General features: G+C 41.0%; 2 protein-coding genes across 12 annotated transcripts in view; both read left to right on the forward strand.

Annotated features, from left to right (window-relative positions):
• The window catches only part of PPFIA1 (PPFI scaffold protein A1), a 56,128-nt gene extending 50,044 nt beyond the window's left edge, over nucleotides 1-6,084 (forward strand). For 6 of the 8 annotated variants that reach the window (XM_090140745.1, XM_090140746.1, XM_090140749.1 and 3 more), the window contains 3 exons: nucleotides 1,217-1,382; nucleotides 2,588-2,658; nucleotides 3,916-6,084. In XM_090140745.1, the coding sequence (XP_089996871.1) occupies nucleotides 1,217-1,382; nucleotides 2,588-2,646 (225 nt within the window). In that variant the 3' untranslated portion in view covers nucleotides 2,647-2,658; nucleotides 3,916-6,084. The remainder of the gene's footprint in view (nucleotides 1-1,216; nucleotides 1,383-2,587; nucleotides 2,659-3,915) is intronic. The other 2 variants (XM_090140748.1, XM_090140751.1) reach the window with 1 other exon arrangement.
• Nucleotides 6,085-7,640: 1,556 nt separating this feature from the next.
• The window catches only part of CTTN (cortactin), a 36,162-nt gene continuing 15,805 nt past the window's right edge, over nucleotides 7,641-27,997 (forward strand). The window contains exons 1-13 of one of the 4 annotated variants that reach the window (XM_031593314.2): nucleotides 7,641-7,797; nucleotides 10,042-10,125; nucleotides 10,546-10,619; nucleotides 11,933-12,062; nucleotides 14,437-14,547; nucleotides 15,215-15,269; nucleotides 15,775-15,885; nucleotides 16,719-16,829; nucleotides 17,413-17,523; nucleotides 18,790-18,900; nucleotides 20,621-20,676; nucleotides 21,048-21,117; nucleotides 21,622-21,770. In XM_031593314.2, coding sequence (XP_031449174.1) covers nucleotides 10,042-10,125; nucleotides 10,546-10,619; nucleotides 11,933-12,062; nucleotides 14,437-14,547; nucleotides 15,215-15,269; nucleotides 15,775-15,885; nucleotides 16,719-16,829; nucleotides 17,413-17,523; nucleotides 18,790-18,900; nucleotides 20,621-20,676; nucleotides 21,048-21,117; nucleotides 21,622-21,770 — 1,173 coding nt within the window. In that variant the 5' untranslated portion in view covers nucleotides 7,641-7,797. The remainder of the gene's footprint in view (nucleotides 7,798-10,041; nucleotides 10,126-10,545; nucleotides 10,620-11,932; nucleotides 12,063-14,436; nucleotides 14,548-15,214; nucleotides 15,270-15,774; nucleotides 15,886-16,718; nucleotides 16,830-17,412; nucleotides 17,524-18,789; nucleotides 18,901-20,620; nucleotides 20,677-21,047; nucleotides 21,118-21,621; nucleotides 21,771-27,997) is intronic. The other 3 variants (XM_031593315.2, XM_031593316.2, XM_090140752.1) reach the window with 3 other exon arrangements.

The following is a 27,997-nucleotide window of genomic DNA, read 5'->3' on the forward strand; positions in this document are numbered from 1 at the left end:
GTATGGTTCAAACCTTTATCCTAAGTTACTCAAGTTATCCTTGAGTTACTGTCTGTTAATACTTGTATGGAACAATGACCAGAAATGTTTGCTCATCAAAGTAATTCTTATTAGACAGTCTGTGATTTACAGTGTACATGCATTGCTCTAATGTAAGAAGTATAAAGCTCTGACAAGCTATATATGAGAAACTGTGTTGGTGCAGCCTCACCTCAAGCATCGTTTGCAATTTTGGGTGCCAGAAAACAAAGGTACAAAACTAGACTTGTAGCCCTTGTACAGCACATTCTGATAGCCTAGTATGTATCTATGCTAAGCTTTTAATAATACAAACAGAAAACAGCTTGATAGTTTTCTGAGTTATTTTTCAGTAGTGATTTCTCACTGCAGGAGATGAGGCTTTGAGGGAGGAGTGTTCTACTCTGTTCTGGTTACAGTGAGCAGCAGAAGTATTTTATTATGAAGATCTTTCCAAATAATGCAGGCATGTGTCTCCTAATTTCAATTATAAGTTGTAGTACATTATATAAACAGCAATCAAAAGATAGAATTGTTTCTAAAGGTGAAATTGACAAGTGTAGATTCACAGTGGACATCGTGCATTGACATTCATTGATAAAGGCATTTTTGGCAGGGCAATTTAAACTGTTGCATTTAATTATAGTGTGATATTTCTTTAAGATGCAGATACATGAATGCAGAACAAATCCTTTGGGAATCTTTAACTGTAATTACTGAGGCAATTAACTAAGGCTCTGAACAGCAGTATTTACTATGTTTAATTTTTTTCTCCTCACTCTGATTACCTGCAATTTGTAGCATGAGAACATGCTATAGTTGTATCATCACTCCTGTAAAACAAAATATAAAGTTATAAACAACTGTTCAGCTTAAGCTGAAGTGTTCTTAAGTTCCATTTCATATCACTCATTCTTAGATGATACGACACAAATTACTACAAATCAGGAAGTAAAAACACTTGAACTACAGGGGTTTCCTAGATGTGCCAGACACACGAATTTGCATAATTACTTAGATGAAGAGCCTACACTCCAGCAAAATGAGCACATATTGTTGAAAACAGTGACCCATTGCATCTGAGCTGTTGAAAATTAGGTCGTTCAGTGATGGTGTATTTACCTAAATTGTCAGTAATCCTTTTAATGTTGGTAACAATCCTAAATTTTTGAACTGCTAATGTTTATCAATTTAACAGGATGATGATAAGAGCTTTAGGCGAGCACCTTCATGGAGAAAGAAGTTTAGACCAAAGGACATAAGAGGTTTAGCTGCTGGATCAGCAGAGACTCTTCCTGCAAATTTCAGAGTTACAGCCTCAATGTCTTCACCCTCTATGCAGCCAAAGAAGATGCAGATTGATGGTATTTACTTTAGATTATTTTAAGCATGATGCGCTTTCTTGCTTGAGATTATAGGGAAATGAAGTTCAAATAAGCTTTTTTTGCTCCATAAAAGCATCTGCCTTGTGCATGACTGTATTTGTAACACTGTTTAACCACAGAGTGCTTTATAATTTCAGGAACTGTACTAGATAAGGTTCTTTTTACTTCATTGGAAAAAGTGATAATTATATTTAGGAAGTTTTATTAAACTGGGAAAATAAAAGGACATTTAGTTAGAAGTCTTGTAATGTGACGCATGGTTTTGAATTAGTAGCAATTAGATTAATTTAATTAGTCTGAAAATGCAGTAAAATGCATTCAGGAAATGTTATGAATAAACTCTCTCAGATAATTTTGAGAATATTACAACTTGAGAAAAAGGTGCATTTTCCCCCCCTTAGTAATCATTTAACTATTGAGCGTATTTGTAACCACTATTTGAGAATTATTTATTAGAATGATTTATGTGTATGGATGAGCCCCCTCCCCGTATGTAAAGAGAAAAGAAAAAGAGGGAGCAAAAAAAAAAAAAAGAAAAAAGAAAAAGAAACAGCACTTGGAAGTGAGAATCAATCACCTATTGTACTAATTAGATTGCCAGTTTAAAAGCAGTCTCTAATAATACCATGAGAATAAAATTCTCACTTTTTCTTATAAAGCAAGTTAAAAATAGATTGAAAATCCATTTAATTGGAATAGATAGGATTTGAGTTCCCTTGTAGTCTGTCAGAGTTGTCTCAAGTTCTGAGGAGTGTATTGGAGTAAAGGTCAAAGAAGCAACCTTTACACCTGATGTTACTACCTTTACTACTTAAAATGTGAGTTGGTTTACATTAAAGATTTTCATTAGCACAAAATATCTTCCAGAATTCATATGAAAAACTATGTATAAATAAAACTTTCTTAGCATTAAAACACCTCTCTTCTTACTGTATTGAAGTATATATATACACATCTCTGGCAATTTGTGTGCCAGTTGGCATGCAGGTTTTTTTCAGGATTCTTTTCGATAGCCACAGAAACTAGAAGTGATAAATATATAAACTGTACAGTAAATTTAGGTTTTCTAACTTGAAACCTTTGAGTTGAGTGAGTGTAGTAGCTATGATCACACTGCTGTGATGGTTTTTGAAAACTAACATGCATGCTGTGTTCTGCATGTTTTCCCATGCTTCTTGAAATAGGCAGTGTATCAGGAACACAAAGATTGGATTCTGCTACAGTAAGGACCTACTCCTGTTAAAGCCTTCTCCTGGTGAGTAAAGTTGATAGGTGGAATGGTAAAGCAGCTATTTATGAGTAAAGTGTCAGGTGTTTTAATAGAATGAATTTAAAAGGCTTTTTTCAATTTGCAGAGTAGATTGTTCAAAATATAAAGCTTATTTCTTACAAAGACAACTGAGTTTCAGTATTTACTTTTGTACATTGTTATATTCCTCCATTATTTATTTTTTTAAACCGCCTCAGGAAGGATTATGCATGCAAGTAACAATGTAGAAAGCGTTGAAGTCAGGTGACATGAAATAGCTAGTGAAAGTGGGAAGGAAGGGAACTAAATTAGGGATATAGTGGAAAGGGAACTCAGTTTGTGATATTGTGGTTCAGATTCTTTCAGTCTTTGCTTGGTCAAATATACTACAATATACTTCCATATTGAATTTTTATGGGATAACTGCATTGATTTCCAGTTCTCAGACACTCAATACCATTGTGATTGTTTAGTTTGTCTGATTGGATTTAGTTACCTGCAGTCCAAGATTTGGGTAATTGTGTAACAGTGGTGACAGTGAAGGATTTTGATAACACAGGATATTCAAACAAAAAATGGATGTCTTCCAACTAGTGAATAGATACTCAGTTCTGTCTTATTTAAGGATTTGGGTTGATTTTTCTTCAGCAGCCTCTGCTGTATTTTCTCATCAATCTTGTTTTGCAAACAAGTTTGGAACCTAACATTTTTGACTGTTGGGTACAGAAGAAATCCAATGAAAAAATATTGTTACTGTCATTAGCAGATATCTATGGGCAATAAATTGCCTATCTCTATCTCTTCTGTGTACAGCTTCTTTCTTTCCACCAGCAAAATCCATACCAACTCGTGTATAGTGGCTGCCTTTTCTTCAAATGCTGAACCTTTTCACACAAAGAAGTTCAGCTCTAATGAGTTCTCAGCAACTATGTGGATCTGTCAGCGTATATATAATCTCAAGGGTTATCTTAATGTTCTTATTTTTAAGACATCAAAGTTTAGAGTCTTCACCCATATACACACTAGAAAATTCTTAGTGTGGAGGATTATGATGCAAATGACCTAGAATGAAAAATCTAGGAAGTATTTGACCTCATGTGCTTTACTTTGCAACCGAAATTAATAATTTGCAATGAAATGGTTTATGTTGTGGCATGGCAATAATTTGGTGCATGACTGCTACACTACTGAGTTGCTTGTGAGGAACTTAGCAAATTTTTTAACAACGTTTCATTCTAATCCAATTATTTCTTTCTTTTGCAGTTTACCCACACTATTTCTACCGGTGATATGCAGCATTTTGAACATTTGGAAAGCGCAACCTGTTAATACTTCTTAAATGGACACTTTGAGATATTTTATTACAGAGTTTTTAATTAGCAAATAAATTCATGAGTACTATAGAGAAAATATTTTAGAATCTAAATGTTTCTTATATTTATGTGACTTCTCATTTATATAGTTACTTACTTTTTTTCTGTTTCTATTCAGTCTACAATGAATCATTGCTGATTTTTAATCTAATTTTAGTCTTTCCAACTGAATGTACTGTAATGCTTGTATGTATATGTCCCTATAAATAATGTAAGGTTTTTGTAAATTATGCAGTTACTGTAATTATCATTGTTTTTTAATAATGAAACTGAAGGTGAAAAGAGTTTTAATACCTTTGTAAAAGTATCATGACACCAAGCAGTATATATTTTGTCTTTTGGAAATGTTAGCTAGATCTGAAAACAAGTCCAGCATTTTTTTCAGACAAGCGTATGTTGTTGTTGAAGGTATGGTACATAAATGTTCTTTTACGAAGTGTACCTTTCCACAAAGGAATTGTCAAGTAGTGGGAATTTGTCTTTATTTAAAATATAAGTCGTTTGAAAAGCTGGGAAGAACTAGAACACTATGGAACACATTTTAGAAGTGGTTGACTTGGTCATAACTCTGTCTCTGCTGTATTTGTATAGCATATCTTCACAGTGACTGAGAACAAGCCATAAACCAAGAACTGTTTTTCTTAACTGAGGAAGATAGACTTCATAATAATTCCTGGTTGTAATCCACAGGCCACAGAGTGCGTTTGTGCTGATCTTTTTTGACTGAAAACACTTGTGGAAAGATGCTGGTAAAACTAATTTTAATGGACCAGTCATGAAACACTGCAGTCTCATGTCAAATGACTAGTGAAAATGAAGGTACAGTGTGCTGAGAACTAAAGCAGTGGAACTCCTAATCAAGGCCTTACTTTTCTTACGTAAATCATATTTTGTGTTTTGTAAACTTGTTCTAAAGAGTTGTCTGGACTTTAGTTTGAATGGTTGTAGCCATTTTGGACTGTATGAGTAGAAAAATGTATCCAACACTTGTAAATGGCATATTAAAAAGCCAGCAAGATTCTGTTCAGATGGTGCATTATTTATTATGCAACAATATATATATAGCATGTCTTTTTTCTTATTTTGTTTTCCACTTTTAACTTGCTTGTAAAACAAATTCATTGTTACTGTTCTGTTTTTCTATTAATCTTTTGTGTATTTTCAGATTATGTAACAATATGTACAGTCTACTTTTGAACTATTTTTATCACAGTATTATTTATTGCTTTCTTTCAATAAAGTACTGATGCATTTTCCACTGCCAATAAAACACTATTGAAAAGCTAAAATCTAATTGTATGCAGGCAGATACTTTTTGCGGTGAGTGGATATTTGTTAATAAAGCATCTTAATGATTCTTTGCTGCCCTGTACATCTTGTTTCACATGAACATTCTTCTCCAGTAGAAAAAAAATTACATTAGAAGTGACTTTCTCTCGGGAATTGTTCAAGTTTGTGTTGAGAGTTTTTTGGGCAGTACTTCAGTACTTTGACAGTACTTAAAGCTATGATTTACTTCTTTTTCACCCCACAATGCCCTCCTCTCCTCCATTGAAACTCTAATATAACTTCACTGTATTTTGGTCAGTGTGATGAAAATTGAAGTGCTGTTACATATAGCAGCAATTGTTGCTTTGTTAATAAAATGAAATTGACAGTAAAGATATCTGGGGAGAAACATAGGAGTCCAGGGAACCTATGAAAACCTGGGTTGTAATAGGGCTGCTTATTTCAATTAAGATATGTTGTAAACCATTTCTTGTGTAAAAGAGAAGAGACAAATAAACTTGCTGAGTAATTGAAGCATATTTCGTCATGTCCTTTAGATCCAGAGCAGGATGTGGAATGCCTGGAAAGGAAATACTGTGATCAATGCTTTAAACGTTGTTTAGTAATGACTGTCTGTTTGTGTTGCTACCTGATAAGTGGCAGACTTTCATATTTTCTGAAAAGCTATCTTTCTAGAAAAAAAAAACTAAGCTGAAAGTGCGGAAGGAAATCTCGTCTCACTGTTTAGCTAAACAGGTAGAAAAAATAGTGTGTGTCTCTGGTCACTGATGTGATGGTAGGCGTGTTCAAAGTCATGTACTGTTGCTTCTCAAAAGTGAAAATGCAAAATAGGCTGGTAAAATGAGAAAATATGGTTATTACTTTAAGGCTGTGAACCCTGACTGTTGTGGAACAATAGAATCAACATGAGAGCTAGAATAAAAGTGAAATAGAAAAGGCTTTTACAAAATTGCAAAACTGTGTTGATTTCTTTTGAATTCCATGGCAAAGCTATTCCTATCCCAGGGAAGTTGAGAAAAACACTACTTTGTTTTAATAACACCCCACCAAGAAAGATATTGCAACTGCATGTGTAAAAGGCACATGGAATAATCTTTACATCTTGATTCCGTGATTTTTTTTTCTGTAAATGCCAAATGTCTTTAAAGACTTCAGTTGTGAAGTGCTATGAAAACATGTTTGAAAATGTGAGAACCCTTTTTTATTTGCAATAAAGATGATTGAATTATCTGAGGACTTTAAACTTTCCATTTATTTTCACGCTTAGAAGGCAGGTAAATATAAGAACAGATAGTATAACTTCATCTCTATCTTTTCTAACCACTATAGAATTGGAAGACGAGGTTGTTTTTGCAATGTCTGATGGACAGCAGTAATTTATCATGACAGAAACGAGATGATTCAAAGCTGAGTTTTTGCTTGGCCTACACCTGCTTGAAGTCCTGATGAATTTGGCTTGCCTTTAAAATGGATCTTGCCTTCAAAACAGCAGGGGCTGCCATGGGATCTGCTGGAACTGAGTATTCTGGAAGGAAGCAGAGGTAATTTTCAGGTACAGTGTTAAATCTGAAGAATTAGTTGAGGGATGATGCTTTTATTGAACATAGTAACTACTTTGCCTTCAAATGGGTAATGTATTTCAAGGTCATAGTTTTGGTGTACTGGCTAGCCTCAAGTGAGGACATTCTAAATTTTACTAATGGTGGTTGTTTGCAAAGTGCGGCAATGGGAGCCTAACTTAGCAGCTAAGTTAGCAACCTAGTCTTATAGGACATTCTTATAGGAATGGATAAAAGTGCTGGGTTGATATTCCTATGTGTATCTTACAGTAAGTTTAGTCCAGTTTATAGCTGAATATAGAGTAAGTTCTGTTTCATATAGGAAGAATTGAGCCTGTTGACGCTGAGCAGACTGCCTTCACGTGACTGGAGGAGCTGGTAAGTCACGCTCCTGCCTCCAATACTTTGCAAACTCAAAATCTCACATTGTGTCTCTCATATATGTATATTTTTCCCCCACTAGATACGTCATTCCTCTTGTTTCCCCCTCCCCAAAAGATAATAAATCGTGGGCAAATATTTAACCGTCGGGAAGGCAGTGTCTTGCTTTCAGATCTAACACATAAGGGCTGGCGTTTTGTTTTCGGCACCTATTCGATGCAGACACCCTGTGAACAACCACGGGCGGGCCTCTCGCCCCCTGAGAAGGGGAGCCCCTCACGAAGCACTATTATAACTAAATGCATTTTGAACGCGATCTTAGAATTCCCGACAGGGCCTTTTGGCACCGCTCTGCCAGGATCCTGGGCTAAGGAAGCGCCCCGGCCGGCGGGGCGGGGCGGTGCGGGCGGCCATCTCCCACCTGGAGCCGCCCCGCCGTGCGGGAAGAGGAAGTGGGAGCCCGGGAGAAGCGGAAATCGCCGTCGCCGTCCGCCCGGGAAGCACCGCGGGAGCCACGGCCGCGGCAGCCGGCGGCCAGCAGGGTAAGGGCGGGGCGGGGGGCGCCGGGCCGTGCGGCGGGGAAGCCCGGGGCTCTCGGCTGCACGGGGAGCGCTGGGTGCGGGCCCGGCGGGGCGGGGGTTGGGCCGCCGACGGGGCGGGATGGGGCTGCCGGGCCGGGAGTCCCTGAAAGGCCCCGCGGGGCTGTGCGGGCCCCGGGCGCCCGCGGACGGGCGCGGCGCTGGGCTCTGCGCGCCCTGCTCTCCCGGTGCCGGCGCGGCCCTGCCGATGGCCGCTGCTCGGACGGTGCTGGGGGTTCCGGCTTCTTCCGTTGGTCACGGCACGGTACGGACGGAGCTGGCCCGATGGGTTCCGAACTTATTTCTAGTCTGGTACACCGGAAACGTAATATTCTGGTTTTCCTTCGGTAATTTGCCCATGTGAGTCGCTGACTCACAGGCAGATCGCGTTCGTCCACATCCTGCCTCGGGAGAGATGCTGGAGCAGTGCGCTGCTGTGCAAACCGGGCCTGATCCCGCCGGCTCGCAGCTGGCTGTGCGACATGCAGGGCTGGGCCGGGGCACGCGTTTGTGCCTCTGTGCGGGGCTTAGGGCAAAACCTGGTGGTGCTGGGCTCGGTGAGGGTGTGTTTGTGAAGTCCTCTCTTCTTGGGCTATTGTTTGTGCGAATCTGAGGAGGAGGAGATAGAGAAATCCTGACCCGAAGATCTAGCCCTCCTGCTGCCAAACGCAACTGAATTACAAAAGATGAAAAGTCAAGCGAGCGCTTGAGCTGTGCACATGGGGAAGGAAGCTGTCCCGGAGGTGTTTGTTATAAATGCTTGGTCTTACAGGGTTTTTAGATATTAAGTAGTTCATCAAATGGTGCTTCTCAGTTACCATAGGAATTTGTAGGTGGGAGACCTGAACAAAAGGAATAGGAAACACTGCTGCTTTGTCAGGCTGTGCTCTTGCTCTCTTCTCACGCCCCTCCAGGAGCAGTCTGTGGTTTGCTGTCGTTGGTCTGATTATTTCTCAGTTGCTCTTGCTCTTATTCCAAATTCTGGCATTTCTGACGTGCTCCGTAAAACTGGCCCTCTGGTTCATTCTGTTAGACTGCAGAGCAAGCAGGGTTTTTGTTGTTGCACTATATACTTCACTGCAAATTATTAATTATGTATTTAAAATGCAATTTCCATTCTGCCTTCTGAGTTATGTTTGTGCGAAAGAAATAGTCCACGTTAATAATCTTCATAAAATATTCCTAATTTAAAAAGTGAAGGTAAGTAGACAGGATGATAGAATGTTCAAGAACTGTACTCTAGTGGCACGGGTATGAAGAAAAATCCTTCCTCTGACTCATGAACATGAAAAAGCTGTGAGAACAGAGAGCTTTTTGTTGTTGTCTTTGGTTGGCTCTTCAGAAATATATAATTTTTCTTGAGCAAGCTTTGTAAAATACAGCTACTAGCACCAGGCAGGTGATACACTGTGCTCCCTGGTCATGTTCAGAAGTGTTAATTAAAGTGCCCAACCTGATACTCTACTGGGTATAGTATTTCCAGAAAGGGAGATATCCAAAGTGCTCTGGCTGTTGTGTTGGGATGTTATTGCTTGCCTTTTGCTTCCTGTTATCATCACACCAGCACTCGCCCTCTATTCCTCCCACAAGTCAGCCGGGGCGCTGAGTTTTGCACGTTTCACAGGGGATTATCTGAGAAATGCAGCAACTTGCATACCCTGTTGTTGCAGGCAAGTGGACCAGTGTCTAGATTGTATGCAAATTCTTGTAGTTGTTTGGATTTCTCGTAACTCATGACACATCTGAGGGATTACATGGAGCGCAATATCATACTAATTATGTCATGAGTGGCTGGTGGAAAATAGCTATTGCCATGCCCTAAGCGTGTGCACAGGGTCCGGAATTAGCAGCACTCCTCGGGAGGAGACATGGAGCAGGAAAGCTGCCTGAACAGAAGACCTTAGTGCAGAAGTACAAAAGGTGTGACCACTGACTGAAGAAAAACCACTGTGTTAATTTGGGCAAGGAGAGGCTTCCTTGCTCTCTTTAAAATTTTATCTTTGATTGCTGCTGATCTTTCTGCAGTGCCAGTAGAAAACCTAAGGATGTGGTGGTCCAAACAGTTTGAGAGCCAACGACTTCAGAGATAGCTGATGTTTGTGTCCTTTGCTTGGAATTTTGGGTTGTGCTTCTGTCAGCATACACAGAAGGTAAAGTGAGTTTCTGTGTAACGGGAGCATGACGGTGCTGCTTCTGGTGGTGTTGCAGATGTGGAAGGCTACCGCAGGCCACGCCATTGCCGTCAGCCAGGATGATGGAGCAGATGACTGGGAGACAGATCCCGACTTTGTGGTACGGCTTTCAGATCTCATCTATTCACTGCAACTGTGTGGTGTAACATGCTGAAATTCTGCAGCGGGGGGGCTGGGTATATCTAAGCAAGACAAACTGGTAGGAGCATCTTCCTGGAAGAGGAGAGAATTAGGATTTTCTGTGTGGGATGAACAAAGCTATCTTGTTTTGCTTGGATGCTGCAGGGAAGTCTGCATGGAAGTGATTTAAATCAATCACTTGTGCATGAGAGTGATTTGAAGCAGCAGCTTTTTGGGGTAGAAAGTGCTTTCTGCAATGGGAAATGCACAGGGCTTGCAGAAGCGAAAGCAGAAGTAGTTGATTTTCTGACTCTTGGATCTTGCCGACTTCTGGCAGGTTTTGCTGTGAATAACTGGTAACATCTTTGGGTTTTTAATGCTTTTTGTGTGTCCTTTGCAGAATGACGTGAGTGAGAAAGAGCAGCGCTGGGGGGCTAAAACTGTGAAAGGATCCGGCCATCAAGAGCACATCAAGTAAAGCAGCTCTTTTTCAAATCTATTAATAGCCACAATCCCAGGCAACTCTTAATCATTTCATGTTCTCCTCATAATTAAAACAAGACTGTCTGTAGAAGACTGATTATTTGTCACATTGCTAATTTTTCATCTACGTCAGCAATTTCAAATCTGAAATTAAGATCAGAGCTATGATGTAAGAACTCTTAAATCTTGCTTTTTAACTGGTAGTGATGTTTTGCCTGCTTCTTTGTGTTTGGGAAGTTTTTTTGTTATTTTGGGGTGAGAGCGCCAGTACTGCCAGGGATTTGTATTGGCTAATCAGAACAGCTGCATTTGCACATAAGAGTAGATTTAGTCTCTTAGCTTTGTTTAGAAAACTGCAATCAATTTGAAAAAATTGTGGTAAATTAACAGATGGACTCATGTGACAGACTCAAAAAACGAATGCATCACGAAAGCAACATGAAACAAAGAGTCCCTCTTCTGAATCTCATACTCATTATGAAAAGTGCCTAAGACTTAACTTAAGAACAATTTTAGGATATCTGTGATTTAGGAAATACATGATTTGCAGTCCTAGATTCTGTTTTGCTTTTCTGTTTCTTGGGTATCCAGCCCCGTGTTTTAAAGCTGAGAATGAATGTGATTAGTGTGTCTTGCTTTTGGGATCAGCTGTGCTCTGCCTTCTGTGCAGAGCAGCGCTGACACCTGCTGGCTGAGTTGTGCTGGGGACACTTCAGTCTCAGGTGGAAAGTGCTTTACGGTACAGATTGCCATCTGGGTTTGTCCTTCTTGTACATAGTCTGTGCTACCACAGTTTCAGTTCCTGCATTGCAAGAGAACACCTGAGGAAGAAGAGGTGAATGTCTCCTTGCATCCTTATTTGGTGTTACAGTTGTGTCCAAAATGCTTGTTTGGAATCGGACTCCTGTTACCATAGGGACTGTTTAAAGAGATGTTCCCTATTCTGAAAAGTTGCCATGTAAGTAAAAAGTGTTAGGAAGAATTTAAATTAGGATATAAGAAGAAGATGTATTTGAGGCACTTATGAATTCGTGGCAGTGGATTGAAAGATTTTTTCAAATGGCAAAATACTCTTCTATCACAGTCTTAAAACCAACACTTCTTTTTAAACAGTGTTCTACACTGATATAAGTTCTGATTCTCAGAATATGAAGTGCTCTATGAATTGAAAAATGGTAAGAGCATCAAAAATGTTAATTGTCTGACTTCTAAGCTACCTACTTACTATTTATTTTGCATCTTTTTGAAATTATCTTCTGAACCTTTCTTCATAAATCTTGCTGCTTAATTGTCTGTCTCTAAAGTATTCATCAACTGAGAGAGAATGTATTCCAAGAACACCAGACCATCAAAGAGAAGGAGCTTGAAACGGGACCAAAAGCTTCCCATGGCTATGGAGGGAAATTCGGCGTTGAACAAGATCGCATGGATAAAGTAAGTCTGTCTGGGCTCCTGGGATGATCATATAAGCCTTGCCTCACCTTGCCAGTGGTCAGCACAGCCACATACATGAGTTAAGCTGGTTGAAGGCAAAGGCTGCTGCTCCTGCTTTGCCAGAATTGTTGATATAGAAGCTCAGATCATGGTATAAGCTATAAACAGCAGTGGCTCATTTTGAGGGCATCACCTTTGTAGAGCTGTAACAAAGCCACATGTGACCACTATCACCCAAGTCTGGCAGAACATCATGGTCTTTTCTACTTTAGTCAAGATTCTACTATAGAAAAAGGTGAACTGAAGCATACGAAGTACCAGGAACGCCTGTTCCTGGTAGCAAATTAGGAATCTGTGAATGATGAGGGGGAAGTTCTAGGATGTGCGGTAGATCCACACGTGTGAGTGATGCTTATCCTGCCATTAGAGCAAGTCTGCATTCTTACATCCTGGGTGGATTTCTTTGGAGTCAAGATTCAAGTTTCTAAATGTGTATTTCTAATTTAAGAAAGTACTTCATGCATGAATAAATCTAGCATTATTTTAATTTCAGCGGTGTACCTGCTCCTCTATGCATGTTGAGGTTGCCAAAGAGTGAAGAAAAGGGTGTGCTGCTTCTTTTAAATTAGAGGGTAGCTCTCTTAAACAGTGATAATGTGTGAACACTGACAAATAATACAAGTATTTAAAGAATCATTGTACTTCAGTCAGATGGCAGTGTGTTACATAAGGATATGATGGCTAAGCTGCACTCTATTAACAAAAGTTATGGTAATTTTTAAGGTAATTCTATTAGCTGTGTGATAGTTAGACACTCGTATCGAATCCTGTCTAGTTTCTTTCGCACACTTAGTTAAAACAAGAACCAAACTGTTTCCTGAATGTGAATGATTTTATTTTCCTACTTAATTTACTTTTTGTGTTTCTAGTAATTAGACAGCCTTAAATTCTTGCCATATTTCAGAGTAAATTGCTGTATAATTCTCAGTGGGCCTTTGCCTTTGAAATAGGCTAACCTAACCAGTGAATCTGGGAAAGGCTGATCATCAGATTCCATCCTGAGGCCTATTCTGCATCTGCATAGCAATCTGGTGTTAGCAGTTTATCCTCCCGTGGGAGAAAAAGAAAAGAAAAAAAAAAAAGAAACGAAAGCAAGTACTGTTTCCCATAGGCCAAAATTAACCATCAGGAAAAACCTGATGGTTGTGTCCATATAAATGGTATTGGTGGGAGGCATTTGTAATTTAGTTACTAATGAATGCTTTCTTACTTGCAGCTGTAGTTTATAAGACTTCATCACTGAGATGTTCCCATCGAGGGAAGGCTTTCTGCTGGTGTAAAAAACAGTGACACAGTCCTAAAATGAAAAGCTATATAACTCCATATACCAGGCCTCCATCACTGATTTAAAAGATAGCAGAGTTTCATACTGGGGAATTAAGAGTGCAGTTTACTCTGAAATACAAACTTTGAAGAATATTTTTTTTCTATACATTTTTTTTAATAAAGGGATATGTTATGGTGCCGTATATTTAATGAAATGTCATAAGGAACTCTCTTTTCTGGTGTCATGTAAAGAAAACATTTTTAACCTTACCTACCTCATTTTGTCAAACAGTGTAAAATCCTCTTTCTCTCTCCTTCCCCCCTTTAGACATGGTGGTTGTACACATGTGAGCAGCAGCCTCAGGTGTCAGATTTAAGTGGAAAAGTGCAGGTTGCCCTGTCTGGTGCTCAGCTTTGGCTCTGGACGTGGAAGAGAGCACCCTGTTGTGGGTTGTAGCGTCCCGAAGGTGTGTGGCTCCAGCACTGATTCCAGGAGCTAGGAGAGCACCCAAGCTCTAGGTTAAGGTAACACTAGAAAGTGTTATCTATTAGTAGGGGAGGATGCACTTTCAGGTGTGTAATTACATATCCTCCTGCTCTACCTGAAGCCAGTGGTAGCATAACATGACTGCTTCTGCAGTTGCTGTGTTCAGCTTGTTTTCTAGTCAAAGATGGAGGCTGTGGGGCTGAAACGTTGGTATTTTATCTGCAACTAATCCTTAATATAAATTTTGGATGACACCATCAAGATTTTGCCTGTATCTTTCTTTTTTTTTTTCATGCCTGTGGTTTGAGGTAAAAATGCAGAGCGTAAAACAGCATCCATAAAATACAGTCATTGCTGTCAAACTCTTGGAACTTCCCTTGATTGTGCTGCATAGGTAGCATGGTGACAGTCTCCTAAAGGCTCCTCAGTGACCCAGTGATTTACAAGGATGGTGATTTCAGCAGGAAGAGGTGCATGTTTGTTACCTCAGGTCACCTGGTGCCACATTTTCTCCTGCATACAGAACTGCTGCCTGTTTCTGAACTTTCCACTTTCTTTTAGTCAGCTGTTGGACACGAGTACCAGTCAAAGCTTTCTAAGCATTGCTCTCAAGTGGATTCTGTGAAAGGATTTGGAGGCAAGTTTGGAGTACAAACTGACAGAGTTGACCAGGTAAGCAATTTCTTCTGGTACTACAGCTACTCACAGTAGCTGAATTTATCAGTCCGTATATACAGCTGAAAAACTGCCATGTGTGTTCTCCCTGTTGTGTTTGAAGCTTAGCAGTAAGCTATCATGGACTGTTAGGGAGATAAATTTCTGTTTAAAGCAAAACAAAAGCATGGGAAATTGCATGGGAGTAGAGTTGAGAAGAGATGTTAACATATAACTGACTTTTAGCTGGTATGTGAGGGTAAAATCAGTGTGATTGCTAGAGATGGAAGGCCTTGGGGAAGCTTTGTCTTGCATTGCAATGTGAACTACTGTACAAGATCCCTGGTATGTCCTGCCAAGAATGCATAACAGCCCTTGTGTAGAAATGCTGCATTTCTATTGTATGGAACTTCTGCTCTACTAAATTGCTGAACCTGGCAAGACAACAGTATTTGGCTAGGAAAATTTTATTTTGGCAGTGTATAACAAAAACAAAAGCGTGTATTGATTGTGATGTAAATGAATGTGGCCTGTATATTTTAAGTGGGTGTTTATGTACCCAATCCAAAAAGTCAGAACAGTATGGAAAGACACAGGAACTTTCCATACTGTTTATCCACTGAAGTGCAAGTATTTTTTCTACAAATGTCTAACGTTTTGTTGTGCATTTTTATTTCTCTTCCAGTCAGCTGTTGGGTTTGAATACCAGGGGAAAACTGAGAAACATGCCTCCCAAAAAGGTAAAGTGGTGAGGTGATTGCCTCTGTAATACGTGTTTTTAAAATTATTTGAATACGTGTTCATTCTTTTATTGTTGGTGAGGGACCTTGTTTAGTGAGGCCTCAATATATCATTTGTCAATTAATCAAATATTGAGAGATGAAGAAGAAGAGAAGATGAAGGAAGTAGTTTTAAGGCAATTTCATGAGTTTGTGAGGTTTTAATTAAAGAAAATAGTGTGTCATTGCAAGTCTTACTTTTCTTGTAGAAGTAAGGAACATTTTAAAGTAGGAATTATTCTTCACTTTATTGAACCCTGATTTAAGAGGAAGTCTTGTAAACTACAGGACGGCTGCATTCCTTATTTTCTGTGCTTAATTTTAAACTTAATTTTCCTATACCAAAGAGTAATATTTCAGTGCTGAAATAACAGGTTTTTTGGGTTTTTTTTCCCATTAATTTCTAGAATATGCTTGTAAGGGAAGCTTCTTCGTTTATTTTTCTTGTTCTTTCCTCTCAATGCAGACTACTCAAGTGGTTTTGGTGGAAAATATGGAGTGCAAGCTGACAGGGTGGACAAGAGTGCAGTGGGGTTTGATTACCAGGGTAAAACTGAGAAGCATGAGTCACAAAAAGGTGAGCATGGATTCATATTCTGACATGGTAGGCATTAATGACAGGCAGTGTTGTAAATTTTTTTTTTCCATCTGTTCTACTCATAGCCCACTGAAAATTAACACTTTATACAATGTATGTTGCTGAAAACTTCGGCCTCTAATAAAGAAGCCTAAAACTTAGTTTCTCACTTGTCTTAAGTGATTATCTTTCTGACATTACATTGAAGGCAGGGCACACAGGTCTGTCAACAGTTTTTTGCAACTTGAAAAGCTATGGTTAAAATACTGAGAGTGTGAGCAGTTTAACCACAGCAGGGTGTTTCTAAAAGTATCAGCTATTGGTGTAATGAAACATTTATCAAAGTCAGCAGTGTTTGGAATTAATACTGGGTTGCTAATCACATTTCTAGGCATACCTGATCCAAAAATCAAGTATTTTATTGAAAAATTGACATTTTTGCCACCCATTTTTTGTTTATCTCAAAGAAATATTTACACTCTAGAAATACTGAGAAGAAGACGTTGTTTGTTTAAAAGCAGACAGGCTGTTGCTGACGTGGTTCTTGAAGTTCACTTCCCTATAAGTGTCTTAAGAATTTTGCCAAGGAGTCCAGTAACAGAACTGCTGCTATCACTTTGTAGATGAAATACGTATAGTGACACTTTATTTTCCATCTGAGAGATGTATTCTGAAGAATTTATGACTTCAGTATCCTGAATCAAAATTAACAGGGGTGTCAGTACTTCTTTTAATATGTAATTTAATGTTAGCTCATCTGATTGTCACAATTTTTCAAGGTAACATTTTGTTGTTGAACACTTACAAACAAAACTCTTCACTCTTATCTCTAGATTATTCCAAGGGCTTTGGTGGTAAATATGGTGTTGACAAGGACAAAGTGGACAAAAGTGCTGTTGGCTTTGAATATCAAGGCAAAACGGAAAAACATGAATCACAGAAAGGTTTTTATTATCTTATTTAAAAATACTGGTTCAAAACAATCAGCCTTTCCAATCTAGGAAGACATAATTTTTGTTGTTGGTGGTAAATGTGTGTTTGCCTTTTGTGTATGTAGATTTCTATTTCCTTTAGATGTAGAAGGAAACTGTCTCTGAGTTTCACAATCTGATTTCCAAAGGATCTTATATCCGTATGGATATTATTGAAATAAGTGTGTAATTGTACAGATCTGTGGTATTCAGAGGCAGTGTCAAAACCTTTTTTTATATATATATCTGCTTTATGCATATGTATGTGTGTATTTTATGGCTTTAGATAGAAAGTACATCAAATTCTCTAAGTTTCTGAATATTATTGAGTCTATATGCTGTAATCTACACTGGATTGGATTTTGGTGCCTCCATGCACTGTTACCAAGTGGGTGTTGATCACTTTATCAGGGGGAAAATAATGAAAGCATTATCATCATTGAATCAAATCATCATCAATAGGGCAACTTACCCAGTAATGTATCTGCCATTTTTTTCTAAGTACTGCTTACAATCATAAGCTGTATTAATGTTTTCTGAAACTTCATGCATACAGATTATGTGAAGGGGTTTGGAGGCAAGTTTGGTGTGCAGACAGACAGACAAGACAAATGTGCACTTGGCTGGGATCACCAGGAGAAAGTGCAGCTGCATGAATCCCAGAAAGGTATATCAGTTCAAGATTCTTAGCCGTTCTTTTCATCTTCCCTGATATCATTTTTCTCTTCCCTGTGTGAACCCTCCTCCCCTGGTATCTTTAGCTGCAGTCTTACAGTGCTAACTCAAATCTCCTTTTTCTGTGTTTGAACTGTTGCTGTGTATTGGTTGTACTGGTGTCTGCAAAGCAGGTTAAACACATCTGCTTCTGAGTCCCTGAAAATTCGGACTTAGCTAAGTTCTCACTGGAGAAGCCTTACAAGTCTGCAGGTAGCCTGGATTATTTTTTTTACTTTATTAGTTGATTTGTACAAGCCACAAATTAACAATTTCTCTGTACTTTCCATGAGGGCCTTCACAAATAATCTGCCTTTTTGGTTTGGATTCTGTATACCCCAATTTCCATGCAGTGGAAATCTAATATCTAATGCTGTCCTATCTCATTGTCTGCGAGATGTCTATTGCCATGAAAGGTTGGTACCCAAAAGAAAAGTTCCAGAACGACCATTGCTTCCCTGCCTGTCACTAGTCTTTAACTTAAAGAAATTACATTAATTAAGCTAAAATTTCTTAAATTAAAAGCTATCTTCGAAATATTATTCTGTTGAGTGCTCTAGATTTGCTACTAGAGGATTATTACCTGAATCCCTGGCTTCGTGCCCTCATTTTATATCATTCATTAAAATGGCTGTTTTAAGGCAGCAGTAGAAAATGATCATAGCTCTTGGGTGAGAATTTCCTCCAGCTTCTGTAACAACAGGAATATTGCTTCTACCTTTAATCAATGCTGTGATATCAGGGATATCTGATGGCTAGTGTCTGTGGACACTATTTGAACACATCTTTAAACAGTCGGATGTGTAGCGTTCAGGTGTTAACCATGGTGATGAAGGAAGTTCATTTCGTCCTTAACTGCTAATCCTCTTGTATCTTGTTTTGTTTTGGTAAATATACTGTGTGTGTCTGTGTTCAGAATGTTGATCAAATGCAAGCGCGTTATGCAGTATGTATGAAAAATGTTTAGAATTGCTGTTTTTCTGTGACTGCAGAATGTTGTTCTAATGTGTGATAAATTGCATTGATCTCTTTCTAGTCTCAAGTGGAAACTTCTGAATTTACTTGTACAAGAGCACATTGAGAATTTTTTAACCATTTTTTAACCATTTGAAATTATTGGTAATTGAGAAATATTGCAAAAAATGATCTTTGAGTGTCTCTGACTAAACTTTGTTATTTTCCTCCTTTCATTTTAATGTATTACATGTGGCTTTTTCAGACTATAAGAGTGGTTTCGGAGGGAAATTTGGTGTACAGACAGAAAGGCAGGACCCATCTGCTGTGGGGTTTGATTACAAGGAGAAACTAGCCAAGCATGAATCTCAACAAGGCACCGTTTTCACTTGTTACTTTCTTAATAGTGCAGCCACTTCTCACACAGTCTTAAATAGTTCTCTATGTAGATCGATGCTAGTAATGTGCAGGCACTTTCTTGCGCTTCTGTTCCTACATGATCTAGCAATGTTCTTCCATTTTAGTCTTAAAATGTTACACGAAACAGGCCTGTGTTCAGGAAAGGATATCCAATGTTTAGTTCACAGCTCTAAAACATTACGCATTTAGTTAATGACTATACATACAATGTGATAGTAACAACGTAATAATGAGTATGGTGTTAATGATATGCTTACCAGTTCTAAAGCCTAAGTGTAAAATTTTGCCTGGATAAATTGGTGGAAAAATATTCAGATAAGGACCGTGCATGTAACCCTTAACAAGCAATGGATTTTAGCAAAATTGTGTAATTGTAGTCTTTAGAACAAGAAGTAGGGGATGTTTGTGGTTCTTGGGTGAGCAAATACTGTTATAATGCTCTCTTTATTCATTGTGAAATAGTTGGGGTACAAACCATGAATTCCTGGTTTTCCGTTATCTTAAAGTGAGAAGTCTGGATCAGGAAAATGTAAGTGTAGTATATTTATTCTGGCTGAAAATACATACAAAGCTGAAGAGAATTAGGTTGTTCATTCTGATAATCAGTATTTTCCTGTGCTGTAGTGACACAAATTCAAACTTTTGAGTGTCCAGTGTGCTGTTAGCAGACCCCAAGTACTACGCTAAAATAGCTGGTTAGGAGTCCCCAGCAATTCTGGGGCTGACAGGAAGAGTAGTAGTTGTAATTTTATTTTAGGGATGCATAGGAATGCCTGTCCATCTGCAGAGTTTGGTGCTTGTTCCTACAGACAGTTTGACAGCTCATTGCCACCAGAAAGTGGTGTTTTCTCAGCCGCACACTCTTGCTGCTTCTGCTGCACTGGCTCTGGTGCTTGTTGGATGTTTCTCTGAGAACAATTCTCTAGAAATAGTGCAAGGCTACTCCTGTTAGTACTTCTTTCTTTTTGTACCACCAGTGAATTAGCCACTTCTGGAGTGGAACAAGTGCTGGAGTCAGCATTGGGTGAGAGCAAGAGTGTGTAGCTTGCAGGTGATAAAGAGCAGCAGGGCCACCCCGTTCTTTAGTGGTGAGTTGTCACAGTCGTGCTGTCTCGTGGAACTGCCCCTCTCCATAGGGATAGCAGGAGTTATTACCAATGACATTAATATTCATCAGTTGGATATCATAACCAAAACTTCCAAACATGAGATTTGTTAAATTTTCCTGCCATATGTAGAATTTAAAAAGGTAGAAAAAAAACACCTCTGTGGTCAGCAAAGACTGGATGTCACTCTTTGAGCAAAGCAGAAGTGACTTAGGTCATATGATTACTGCAGAGGGCTAAAAGTTGGTGCTGTGAAAGGCTGTGTTACAGAAGTGATGCATTAGAAGGGCTCATCCCTTACTCCTTGCTTGATACCTTATCAGTCCTCAGCTTACTGTTTACTCAGAGAATGCATGTGGCCCGCAGTCTTTCCTCTGCTGGTGTACCTGAAGGCTCTTGTGGTTATGTATCCTTTCTGCATCAAAAAACAAGTTGCATTTTCTTTGGCGGCTGTCACCTTGTCTTTGCATGCAGCTGAAATGGCTATTTGCATTTGAAATGGCTATTTGCATTTGGCAAAAAGATGGATGGGAAAATTCCCCACACTGACCTGTTTGTCCTGCTTTTTAGATTATTCAAAAGGATTTGGTGGGAAGTATGGTGTACAGAAAGATCGGATGGATAAGGTAAGTATCTTAAAATAGCTATGACTTAAATAGCCTATAGGGATAAAAAACAGCATGCTTAAATCTGTATTGTGTCAGCTCTTTGTTTCTAGATGCCTTTTCAGTCTGCCACTGGAGTTCATCTGTGCTTTTCTAATTCCTTAAAAAGCAAGTGAGCTTGATGCTGGTTTATGCATATATGTATGTGTGTACATATATGTAGTGTATGTATACATAAATATTTGTAGATATATGAAGTATGGAAAGCATGAAGCATGAAAATGAAAGAATAGCAAAATCTTAATGAAAGAATAAGAAGAGGTTAAAGCTATCTGAAATGTCTTCGTGAATTTGTACCTTTTAAAACTTTCTCTTTTCTTCATTAACGATAGAATGCAGCAACTTTTGAAGATATTGAGAAACCAACCCCAACATATCAGAAAACTAAGCCAGTAGAAGCTGGTAAGACATAGTACCCATATCGTTTCTCTGAAGGTGATAATCTTCAGAAGTCTGGGCAGTTACCGTTGATGAAATTGTGATGAATAAGGAGGGAACTGCTGTATCTATGGATCTCTGGCAGCTTCAGCTAGTGTCTATCTTCTTCTGTCAGAAGTTAATGTTTTATCTTCGAGGGTTGATATAGTTGAAGAAGAGAAAATACTGAGCATCAGAGTGGAGAGAAGTCTGCGCAGGGAAGCAGGGTGGTAGAGACTGTACCATAAAGGAAAGGAAGGAAAAGTGTTACAGAGATTTTTAAATAGATCTGTTGCACAAGAGGTTTGGGGTTGGAAGGGAGGGAGAGGAGGAGAGAGATAGAATGACTTTCCTAAATCAGCCATGTGCTCAAAGAGAAGAAACTGCAGAAACATGGTTAATCCTTGCAGAAATTTTACCATAAATTCATTTTATGCTGCTGTTACAGAGAACTTTAAGCAACGGCATATTTTATTTTTAATGTTACAGTTGCTAATAAGACAAGTAGCATTAGAGCTAACTTTGAAAACCTCGCCAAGGAGAAAGAACAGGAAGACCGAAGGAAGGCAGAAGCTGAGAGAGCACAAAGAATGGCAAGGGAGAAACAAGAACAGGAAGAGGCTCGAAGGAAACTGGAGGTCAGTAAGACTCAAATCCTATTTGAGTAGCATGTCTTGTGTGTTTCAATGTAAAGTTGGGAGAAAAAATCTTTTAAGTAAATATATTTTCCCTTGTAACTGCTAGGCTTTAAAGGTATGTGTGTGTTTCTTCCTATGCTTTATCTGTTTGCAAAACCAGCCATCTATTAACATGCACTGTATGTGTATCAGACATCATATATGGTGATGGAGGTAATACCTGATAGTGTATCATTTTTGTATCTAGCCCACTCCAAAAGAAGTGTGCTAGTCTTGAATGCTAATCTCTATAGCCTAGCCTTGCCATACTTCTGCCTTTCAGTAATACCAGATTCCATTGGGCGTGAAGGAGTTTGTAAGGGAGAGACACGTGGTCACCTAAATGTTGATAGTATAATGACAGTGATGCTGTTTCTTTGGAATCAGTATTGTTGAAGATGAAGGTGATTATCACCCATTGGTGTTCCACACTCATGAGATGAGGAGAGATAATTTTCCAGAGGTTGAATAAATCCTGGTTTGGAAATTCAGAACATGACTTTTGGAATCAACACGCTTAAAGGGTTAGTGGTTTGCATGTAAGTCATAAGCAAAATAATTCCAGGGGATGTTTAGTCAGAAGGTACGTCTTATCTGCTTTATAAAATTTGGATATTCAGTGAAATTCTGCTGCTAGGTGGAAGGACTAGTCTTTTGTGTCTAGTACATTTGCTGTGTTTTGTGATGCCTGAAGTGCCTTAGTGTCAGTAATACTGAGGGATAGCTGGTTGCAGCTCTAACCTTTCATGCAAGCTGCACTAGCAGTGTTTGTCCAGAGACACTGTGGCAGTTTGCCCTGTGGATACATGCTGTTATTCTGATTTCATGACCTCATACTTTAAAGTATACATACTTTCTGTCATGCCATGGACTGGAAAGCAGTTCAGTTGTTAGTAGCATTAGAATAGTCCCTCTTTTCTCTTTTACTTCTTGCTTCATAGAAATAAAAGACTAAGCACAGTGCACAAAAAAAAATAGTGGTCTTTTAAACACTGGTTGAATGCTACCTAGCCATTCCCCTGCACTGAGACATAACAGGCAACTTGTAGGCAACACTGATGCTCCACTAGCATGCTCCAGCTAGAGCTAGTTGTGTCACAAGCAGGAATAACTAGCAGGGAGATTGAATGGATTTTGATGAAAAGCATGTTCAACTCAGGGAGGTGCACAGCAAAATCCTCATCATCTTCAGTGTTGCCACTTTTTGTGTTGAGGAGACACTGCAGAGTAAATAGTTCTTTGAGATCCTCGTTGCTGCTCTTCTCAGCTGATTATTGGAGAGTTCCTCCCTGCTCCTCCCAATTCTCATGTTCTCCCTCCCCTCATTTGTTTTTCTTAAAAGGAACTTTTGTTAAGAGTCAATGGATGCCATCCACTACAGACTTCAGTAATAAATTCTCTTGCATATGAAATTATCTCAACATCCTTAGTGTGACACATGAAATCCAGGACTGACTGTCAGCTGTTTTCTCAAAACTGTTCAGTCCTGTGTTTAATAACAAGTGTGATACTGCTCACTGACTGGTTTTTTTTACACATGGTAGCTACTTCCCTGAGCAGGAAGCTGTTCTAGGATGCCACCGTGTGATGTTTATCCCAGTGCACCAGCATGGTCTGGTTGACCACCACTTTAACCTTGGTGTAAATAATTTGTTTTATATGTGTGAAAAACTGTACGCACAATGTAGCTCAGGTATTCCTAGATGTATAATCAATGAAAATTATATAAAGGAATATTATATAATTTAATAATATTAGGATGTTATAATAATGAAATAAGCAAGAGAGTTAGGCACAGCAAGACAAAGAGAATAAGTAGGATGCTTACCTGTGTCATGGGCTCGCTCAGGAAACTCCAGTGGAGTGGATCTTCCGAAGAGAGAGAGAGATCCTTCTCCACTGGTAGTCAGCTCTTAAATGGGTCTAGGAGAGGTGGAGCCAGGCTCCACCCCTTCCTGCAGCACAGGTGAATTGCTTTCACCTGTGCTCCCAGGGCTGACTCATTGCTCACCTCAGGTGATTAATCAGAGGTTCAGGCTGTGACTCAGCAGTTCCCATACACTCCACCCCTTCACAGCGTGAACCAGTGATCAGGTTCTAATGGGTAAGCTTCTCCTAATACAGAGACCCGCTATATCACAATGCTTATACAATTTCCATCACAACACATGTTGGTACAATTCAAAACAAGTGACAATTGGTGAACGTTGATATTCTTCTATGGGCCAGTGCTCGATGAAGTTACTAGAGGCATGAGGTCATCAGGTGCAGGTCCGCCTTATGTTCCATCAGTCCCATATAGGCCATCACCGGGTGTCACATGTGATCTGACTGTCACACTGGAATGCTTTTGATGGCATTTCGTTCCTTCCAGTGATCCTGAAGGCTCAAAGACTCACGGGGAGTAATACAGATGTTTCAAGGGTACCAGGAGAGGAAGGTCTGCTCTCCAGGGCAAGATACAGGCCGTATTTCTATCCTGGTCAACACTTGCGCTTGTACTGGGGCATGTCCCGGCCGCCTGTACCACACCTTCTGGCCAGATATCTGTGGCTGCATAACTATGTCAGGCACCAAAGGAGGTGTCCTGATCTGCCATAGGGACATGATGGGGGTCCCTTTAGCAATGAAGATCGGAGTGTTGACCACAATATCAGTAGGCCATGTACCTATTACTGGAGGAACTACTGAGCCTCCCACCTCCAACAGTCTCCCCCAAGGTGCAAGTAGGCCACACCACTTGGGTCCTACCTGCACCTTCCAAGGCCATTTTATTCTATGGGTGCCTGGTTCTGAATTCTCAGGGGCAGGGAGCAGAAGATTTTCATTACCAATCTGGGGTCTTACCTGATAATCAGTGCCCATAATTTGGATCCTAAGCTGGGTGGCCCATGTTGTCTGCAGCATTCTCAGGGCACTGGGTCTGCCGTCTCGTGGTCTTTCATTCAGGTCCCGCAAGGTTTCATAGTCTTTTCGTCCACCCCTGCAGGGATTGGCAATCTGTCTTCAGGGCAGCCTTAAGAATACCATTATAACATTCAATGAGGCCTGCCCCCGTTGGATTATATGGCAGGTGGAATCACCATTTGATGTTGTTTTCTTCTGCCCAGCGCTGTATCGTTGCATCAGTAAAATGAGTCCCTTGGTCGCTCTCAATGACTTGAGGTGTCCCGTAGGCAGACATCAGTTTAGTCAGTGCCTTGATGGTATATGCCTGGTTTGCTTTCAGTACTAGATAGGCCTGCAGTAGCCCACTTGCAGTGTTGACTCAGGTCAGGGCATATCTCGCCCCCTCAGACCGAGGAAGGGGCCCAATGTAATCGACCTGCCATCATTGGAGAGGATTGTGTCCTCTAGCAAGATGGGCTGTAATTTTGGGCAATGATCTCGGTCTCATCTTAGAGCAAGCGTCGTAATCCTGGCATGCCTGGACGATGTCAGGTAGCTGTATGGGCAGCCCCCATGCTTTAGCAGCTGCCCACATGGTCTTTTGTCCCGCATGCCGTAGTTCCTGATGTAACCAACGGGCGATGTTCTCAGATGGTGAATTCTCAATCCATCGAATTCGGGCCAGCGTATCACAGAATCACAGAATTGCCAGGGTTGGAAGGGACCTCAAGGATCATGAATCTCCAACCCCCCTGCCACGTGCAGGGCCACCAACCATTCCACCTAATGCTAGACCAGACTGCCCAGGGCCCCATCCAATCTGGCTTTGAACACCTCCAGGGACGGGGCATCCACAACCTCCCTGGGCAGCCTGTTCCAGTACCTCACCACTCTCTCCGTAAAGAATTTCCCCCTGACATCCAACCTAAATCTCCCTTCCCTCAGCTTAAAACCATTTCCCCTTGTCCTACTGTCACTCACCCTTTCAAAGAGTTGATTCCCCTCCTCTTTGTAGGCTCCCTTTAGGTACTGAAAGGCTGCAATGAGGTCACCCCACAGCCTTCTTTCCTCCAGGCTGAACAAGCCCAGCTCCCTCAGCCTGTACTCATAGAGGAGGTGCTCCAGTCCCCTGATCATCTTCGTGGCCCTCCTCTGAACCCTCTCCAACAGCTCCCTGTCTTTCTTGTACTGGGGGCTCCAGACCTGGACGCAGTATTCCAGATGGGGCCTCACAAGAGCAGAGTAGAGGGGAACAATCACCTCTCTGTCCCTGCTGGCCACCCCTCTTCTGATGGAGCCCAGGATCCCGTTTGCCTTCCAAGTCGCAAGGGCACACTGCTGGCTCATGTTAAGTTTTTCGTCTACCAAGACCCCCAGGTCCTTCTCCACAGGGCTGCTCTCAAGGACCTCTCCTTCCAGTCTGTAGGGATGCTTGGGATTCCTCCGGCCCAAGTGCAAAACTCTGCACTTTGCCGTGTTGAACCTCATCAGGTTCACCCGGGCCCACCTTTCTAGCCTCTCGAGGTCCCTCTGAATGGCATCCCGTCCTTCAACTGTGTCAACCACACCACTCAGCTTGGTGTCGTCAGCAAACTTGCTGAGGGTGCACTCAATTCCGTAATCGATGTCATTGATAAAGATGTTAAAGAGCACCGGTCCCAGGACAGATCCCTGGGGGACGCCGCTCGTTACCAGCCTCCACCTGGACACAGAGCCATTGATGACCACCCTGTCTGCGGCCTTTCAACCAGTTTCTTATCCATCGAGTGGTCCACCCATCAAATCCACATCCCTCCAGTTTGGAGAGAAGGATGTGGTGGGGGACCATGTCAAAGGCCTTGCTCAAGTCCATGTAAATGACATCGGTCACCTTTCCCTTGTCTACCGATGCCATCACTCCATCATAAAAGGCCACCAGATTGGTCAAGCATGACCTTCCTCTGGTGAAGCCGTGCTGGCTGTCACGGATCACACGCCCTTTCCTCATGTGATCAAGCATGTCATCCAGGATGATCTGTTCCATGATCTTCCCAGGCACAGAGGTGAGACTCACCGGCATGTAGTTCCCGGGGTCCTCCTTGCTCCCTTTCTTGTAAATGGGAGTGACGTGACCCTTCCTCCAGTCATCCGGGACCACACCAGACAGCCACGACTTCTCAAATATGATGGAGAGCGGCTCGGCAACCACCTCAGCCAGCTCCTTCAGAACCCTGGGATGCATGCCATCCGGCCCCATAGACTTGTACACATTCAGTCTCATGAGGCGGTCTCGGACCTGCTCTGTCCTCACAGCAGGGGGGATTTACCACCCCAGTCCCCACCCAGAGGTGTAGGGATGCAGGGCTCAGGGACGGAAGGAGTACTGGAGTCCTGGCTGCCAGTGAAGACCGAGGCAAAGAACTCATTCAGTACCTCGGCCTTCTCTTCATCCGTTGAAGCCAGTTCTCCTTTTACGTTTACCAAAGGAGGTACACTCGCTTTGGCCTATCTCTTCTGGCCAATGTACATATAGAAAGTCTTCCTGTTGTTTTTCACGTCCCTCGCCAAGTTCAGTTCTACCTGCGCCTTGGCTTTCCTGATCCCACATCTGCAAGTCCGGACAACATCCCTGTATTCTTCCCAGGTGGCATGCCCTTGTTTCCAGAGTTTGTACACACCTTTCTTCGCCCTCAGCTCTCTCAGCAGGTCCTTACTGAGCCACGCCGGCATCCTCCCTCCTCTGCCCGCTTTCTTGTTCAGTGGGACAGAGAGTTCTTGCGCTCTTAGGAAGGCGTCCTTGAAGAGTAACCAGCACTCTTCAGCATTTTTGTTTTTAAAGAGAGCATCCCAGGGGATCTCGGCCAACAGTCCATTGAACAGCTTAAAGTTTGCTCTCCCAAAGTTCAGGGTCCTGATGCCACTCTTCACCAGGCCCACAGTTCTCGAGATCACAAACTCAACCAGAGCGTGGTCACTGCAACCCAGGCTGCCTCCGACCTTAACACCATTTAATTATATCCTCCACATTGGTGAGCAGCAGGTCCAGCAGCGCTTCACCTCTGGTCGGTCTGTCCAACACCTGGACCAGAAAGTTATCATCAACACATTCCAAGAGCCTCCTGGACCTCTTGCAACTCGCCGTGTGATCTATCCAGGAGATATCCGGATGGTTGAAGTCCCCCATCAGGACAAGAGCCCGTGAGCACGAAGCCTCCCGCATCTGAAGCAAGAAAGCCTCGTCAACAGTCTCCCCTTGATCAGGTGGCCTATAGTATACTCCTATCACCAGCTGGCCTTTGTTAGACCCATTCCTAATTCTA

This window comes from Phasianus colchicus, chromosome 5, assembly GCF_987193195.1.
Source record: "Phasianus colchicus chromosome 5, bPhaCol1.hap1.1, whole genome shotgun sequence".
In the NCBI taxonomy this organism is placed as follows: Eukaryota; Metazoa; Chordata; class Aves; order Galliformes; family Phasianidae; genus Phasianus; species Phasianus colchicus.